The 6,000-nt window shown below is 41.9% G+C and overlaps 1 protein-coding gene across 1 annotated transcript; it reads left to right on the top strand.

The window, feature by feature from the left end:
• The first annotated feature begins 927 nt into the window (after positions 1 to 927).
• Positions 928 to 2,580, top strand: LOC103714062. The gene is made up of 4 exons (XM_008801195.4): positions 928 to 1,393; positions 1,497 to 1,559; positions 1,708 to 1,782; positions 1,917 to 2,580. Exons 1-4 carry the CDS (start codon positions 1,013 to 1,015, stop codon positions 2,337 to 2,339), a joined length of 942 nt encoding a protein of 313 aa, XP_008799417.2. The 5' UTR covers positions 928 to 1,012; the 3' UTR covers positions 2,340 to 2,580.
• Positions 2,581 to 6,000: the final 3,420 nt, after the last annotated feature.

Here is a 6,000-nt window from a genome sequence, read left to right as displayed (position 1 = left end):
TTTTAGCTAAAATTGTATTTTATATATATATATATATATATATATAATGATATAAGCTATTGTTGTCTACAACTTTATAACTCCTTAATTTAGCACTAAATCTTCTTATCGAAGAGTCCTATAATAACAACAAATAACATAAACCGTAGCAACAGATCCTTGATGTCATGCGTCATGCTAGTGAAGCAAGTTCTTTCTTTATTCTCTCCACTCTCACTCTCACTCTCACTCTCACTCTCTCACTCACAAAAAAAAAAAAAAAAACATTTACTCCCGAATGGCAACACAAATAAATCGTCAAACCGGAATTAATAAGGAATGATCGATCATCATATCAGCGTGCATTCATGAAAAACCCACTTGCCAAGGAGAAATTATTACCATTTTTAGATTTTGGTCCACGTTAGCTTTTCTCCACGGCGGAGCAGCAGACACTCCGTTCCCTGGACCCTGGGTTCCCCAATCATGCCGAAGGTACACGGGAAACCGGATTCTCCTAACGAGATCACGTCCGTCCACGGCCAAGCCGACGGATAGATGTAATTATATAAACAAATAAATAAATGCAATGTGAAAAATTCCGCACACCAGCTGTCGCGCGGGGCGTGGCAGTCCCGAAGTCACGCACGGACCCGAGGGGACCCACGGACAATGCCAAGATTCGCGCCAAACTGTTCATCGTACGGCTGAGATTGCTCCCACGCGGCGATTTACATGTCCATCACTCCCCCACTCGCGCCCCACTCCGCATAAACCCTAGAGATGGAGAGAGAAGCAAGGAAGGGAAGCGAGGGAAAGAAGAGGCCTATCTCCGTCCTCGTGACACGTGGCAGCGCTATAGTGCCCCGCCGTGGATTTTCTATTATAAGAAACCGCTCCCTTCTCTCTCTTCCGTTAGCGGTAGCTCCTCTCTCGGGTTTCCTTCCAACGCCCCCCCCCCCCCCCCCCAACCGTCCTTTCCGCCGCCGCCGCCGCCGCCGTCGCCGTGTTGTAAAACCCCGACCGGATAGAGATGACGCCGCCGGCGGACACCGCGCCGACGGAGCAGGAGCTGGAGGTGGCTCGGATACTTCGCAAGTTCCCGAAGCTCGTCCTCGAGGCCGAGGCCCGCCGCCTCCCCGATTTCCTCCGCTGGGGCGCCCGCCGCCGCCGAACGGCCCTCGGCGATGACGACTCCCTTCTCCGCCTCCCCCCTCCTCCTCCTGCTCCTATTTCCCCTCCTCCCGATGGAAACGAGGAGACGAAGGACGGCCCCCGCGGCGGCGGGGCCACCTCCAGCCCCGCGACCCCGCTCTCCTTCCCGGCGAGCGGCGGCGAGGAGCCCGACTCCCGACGGCCGCGGCCGTCCTGCTCTTCCCTGAAGGCTTTCAAGAACCCCAAGCAGCACAAGGAGGTAAATCTCTCTCTCTCTCTCTCTTCTCTCTCTCGATTCATATTATTTCTTGATGGATATATGATGCAGTTCTCTTATCTCTCTCGATTCATGGATGATGCAGTGGGTCAAGGAACAGAGCCAGTTGATCGCCTCGTTATCCGAGCAAAAAGTCGATCTCCAGCGCGTTAGTTCTTGCGCTTCCCCGAAAATAATAATAATAATAATAATAATCAAATTTCCATCATTACCTATTTCCTTTCTCTCTCTCTCTCTCTTTTTTAAAAAAATCTACTAATTTGTTTTTTTTAAATTTTGATGCAAAAAAAAATCAGTCAATAGCGGAGTACAACGCCCTCTACGAGAAATTACAAGCAAGACATTCTTGGCTGAAAGACCTGCAATCCAAGGTAATTTCATATATTTATTGTGGATGATAATTTATATTTATGTTGAAATTAATTAATGATTTCTAATTTGAAAAATAATGGAAATAAGTCTGTGTTTGTATTTATCTGAAGGAGTTTTGGTGTATTTGGATCAGGTAGCACGGGAGGCGATGGAAGAGGTAGGGCAGAGACGGACGCAGCGCCAAGACGGCAGCTTCGGGCCGGCCCCGCCGGGCCCCACCACCCTCCAATCGCCAGCCGCGCGTTCCATGGTGGACCCCCACCACCGCGCCTATTGGTCGGAGATGGGCCGCGCGGCCCTTCCGCCGCCGCCGGTATATCGGGCTGCCGTCCGGGGGAACCCGGCGCCGCCGCCGCCGGCGGAGAGGTGTGCGTCGTTGGACCTGAACGCGAGGCCGGAGGAGGAGGAGTGGGAGCAGCTGCAGAGCAGCGCGTACAAGGCGGCGATGTCAGCGCAGGCGAGGAAGAGGAGGCTGGAGATACAGCGGGAGAAGAACTCCTACTCTTCTTCTTCTACTTTGTTTTCTAGGACTCATAAGATGCCACGATTGAGCTGATAACTTTTTGCTTCCCCCCCACCCAAAAAAAAAACTTTTTTTGGGCATTAATTGTTTTGTTCTTTTAATCTTTAGCCTTTTCAACTACTGAGAGGAGAGGAAGTGGGTGGGATTTTGGCTTCCTTGCAGGGAGGAGGGGTGGGAATTGTAACATATGGTTTGATTGGATATGGATATGGGAACGGTCCCCGAAATTCTGGTGGGCCCGCAATGTATTTGTTTGCATAGCCGGTTTCTTTTAGCATGGCTTTCTAATTTGTTGGCTAATAAACAAAAAATTTTAGTTTTATGATTTGGTTTGAATCGATTAGGTTTGCAATATATTTAGTTCACTGGGAAAATAATAATTTTAATTAATTAAATCGTTAAGTTTTTTATGATCACCTTATTTTTTTCCTTAAAATTGGGTCGAGAAGAATAAAATCTTGTTCAACCTATGAATCCGTCTATGTAACCATCAATGGAAATAGAATTTTCCTATCAATTATGTATCTTGAAAAAACAAAAAGAGATAAAGACAGCAGGAAGGGATTTATGTTGGAGGAGACTTAATTAAATTGAATTTAAAATATGATGTTGATATATCTTTAATACATTGTTTTCTCCACTTTCTTCTCGACTAAACTCATGATCATACTTATGTAGCCAGTCACTTCGCTAGTACCTTATAGCCTGCAGATGGGGAGTTGCTTCTAACACTCTGAAATATTTTATTTTTTGATTTTATTATGTGTATTCGTACTTGTTAAGTATAATCTATCCACTTTAGCCACAAAAAAAAAAAAAAAACTCTCATGACCATACCTCAACCAGTATACTAAGAAACCATTGGGTGTAAGGGGTACACCCAATCCTAACCTATTTATATATAGATTGATTTGGATAATCTAAGTTTGATCTAAGTACCAAAATCCTCGATCAAATCTGTCTGATTTAAAGAGATTGGAATGTTATAAATTTTCATCTCTACAATGTCTTTAAAAAATTATAGTATTTTAATAAAAACTAACTATAATTCGAAATAAATAGATATTGACAAATTGATTACAAACCACAATTTCTCCTTTCCGGATCACAATTCAAAAACATCATTTCCTTAGTCCTGGTATGGTTTATGGATTTTAATTCTAGTGATAGAAATTATTATCTTAGCATTTCTCCTTGCTTCTCGAGATAAAGAGCTTTTTTGTTATTCCATGGAATAAGCCAATATACTTTACTGAGGTTATTTGCTTGGATTATGGATAAGCTGCATAGCTGGAACATATTTTACTTGAACAACAAATTTACCCTTATCTTTTGAATGCATTTCCAGACAAAATTGGCTGTCTCAAATGAACAATCTTTAAACCAGCCTGCATATGGTCAACGCACGTTACCGATTGAACAGTATCGCACCTTCTTTGTCTTACTCTTTTTTGACCCGATAAGGAGGGAAAAGGGTTGTTTAAAGCATGGAATCACACTATATATATTTTGACATGTCTTTCTGGTTAATACATACCATTTGTCATAGCGTAGAACCTTACCCAAAGAGGCTAGCCAGAAGAACACGGATTCTTAAATACTCTCTCTATTCAAGCCCTAGGGCTCGTTTGGTTCACAGGAAAAGGAGGGGGGAAAGTGTGGTCAACGGGAAAGTAATGAAATGCCTCTTGTTTGGTTGGAGTTTTCAAAGGAGAGAGATGGAAAAGTTGTATACCCATGGGAATATGATTCCCACATTTCATGGGAAAGTCTTTCCCATGAGAAACATGGGAAAGTTACTTTCCCATGAGGTGGGAATCACTCCTTTTTTATTTTTTCCCAAAAAGACCCTTCAGCATTAAAGAAGCATTAAAGAGGCATTAAAGACCTAATTTTTATTAAGGGCATAATAGGAATTATACTTAACTTTCCTAGGAAAGTGGATGGTCAACCAAACATAAGCACTTTGGAAATTTGTCACTTTCCCATGGTTAACCAAACATGCCAAAAGTACTTTCCTAGGTATCCTCTTCCTAGGAATCTGATTCCCAGGAATCATATTCCTAGGAGGGAAAATACTTCCCGCGAACCAAACGAGCCCCTAATGAAGAGTCAGGCTAAGAGTTCAGATTCATTCAAATATAATCATAAGCACCACGATAGGCCTGTGGTAAGCTTTCATTAACCCATGTTACAGTGTCCCCTAGTTTATATAGGCTATAGGCCGAGTTCGCTCAATACCGTTTGTCACAATGCAGAACCTTACTCAAAAAGACTAGCCAGAAGTTATTATTTAGATTTCTTAATCCTATATAAGTACTCAAAATCTATCCGGCAAATAATCAATATGAAACTAAACACATATCCATATTGGATTCTCACACTACCAACTATTATTGCCTCTTTCTGATAATAGCAACTGTTGCTCATTCTTAACTTCAAGCACAAGTATTCTAGTTGCTATTAGTAGACATCTTCGAGTCTATGGCCAAACCAATTAGCCATGTTTCGTTTCTTCTCCTGAAGCATACGATGGGGACATCACTACCAAGGTTCCATTCTGGCCCTTCCGCCCGGTAGATTTGGTTGGGAGTTGATGGCCGTATAATAGATGAATCAAATTAAACACAATTTTTAGTATCTCACCAATTCAAAATTTAACTCAAATTATGCCACAATCCAAATATTGGTCATTGCAGTTGAAACTCTGTGCATCATATTTAGAGATCATCTCAAAAAATTAAAAAGAAAAAGAAAGTGCACATCATAATTATCAGAGAAAAAGTGCTCTTACGTTCTAAACGCCAAAATTCGTACTCCACTACATTGGCAGGTTATGAACTCTATAAACAAAAAACCATCAGTCATTGTGCATTATTTGTTGAGGGTGTCTACCTCAATCATGCATTCCCAAGACTATGGGACACGTCTCCTTAGTTGTACAGCTATGATAAGTTTGTCATACTGCCTTCTTGTCCTTTCCCAACCCTCACAACAAAGTGCGCATGCTATCATCAAAATCAATCTCCAATAGGTTATATGTGGTATAAAATAAAAATAATAACACCATCCAAAATTTGTATACAAAACCTTCATTCATTTCAAGGAGATGAGTTAGTACAGTTTCCTGATTTTATGGTTTGTCGTGCTAGGACTAAGTAAGATTTCAATAGAAGTTCGAGTCCTAATGTTCAAAAAGTACCGATTTGAGTTAGTGGACATAGATGCCTGCACTTACAAGCTCCTTCCAACCAAACATGCCTATCTCTCAAATTTTTAGATATTCAAGATTATTTTTTCTTAGAAAACAACTATTTTTTCCGAACAAATTTTGTACACCAGAATAATTTAAATTATCTCCCCTTTTATGGCTCATCAGACTCACCAATTGACTTAACCTAATTATGTGGATAAATTTAGGATTGATGAGTTCTCCAACTACAAGCAAAAGTCAAAAGCGCTAGCAACTCCAGATCAGCCCCTGCTGATAACACGGTTCTCAGAGGACACCACAAAAGGACGAGGACTACTTCCAATACATGTAGCTAGGAGAAATTGGGAACTTGTAAACCTATAGAGGATAGGAGATAAGCAATCTCTACATCAAAAGCCACTCAGCACCAAACACCAGCAAAAATAAGCTGCAGAGATGGGGAGTGGATTGGGTCCGCTGTTTGTTTGAAAAAGTTAATGT

This window comes from Phoenix dactylifera, chromosome 18 (genome assembly GCF_009389715.1).
Source record: "Phoenix dactylifera cultivar Barhee BC4 chromosome 18, palm_55x_up_171113_PBpolish2nd_filt_p, whole genome shotgun sequence".
Classification (NCBI taxonomy): domain Eukaryota; kingdom Viridiplantae; phylum Streptophyta; class Magnoliopsida; order Arecales; family Arecaceae; genus Phoenix; species Phoenix dactylifera.
Note: the sequence above shows the minus strand (reverse complement) of the source record. Positions and strands in the feature narration are given on the sequence as shown.

Bases quoted from the DNA above. Each gene is read 5' to 3' on its own strand.
- LOC103714062 (XM_008801195.4), top strand. From the start codon at position 1,013: ATGACGCCGCCGGCGGACACCGCGCCGACGGAGCAGGAGCTGGAGGTG. The intron at 1,560-1,707 runs GTTAGTTCTTGC...AAAAAAAATCAG, and splicing joins AAAAAGTCGATCTCCAGCGC to TCAATAGCGGAGTACAACGC. The intron at 1,783-1,916 runs GTAATTTCATAT...TATTTGGATCAG, and splicing joins TGAAAGACCTGCAATCCAAG to GTAGCACGGGAGGCGATGGA.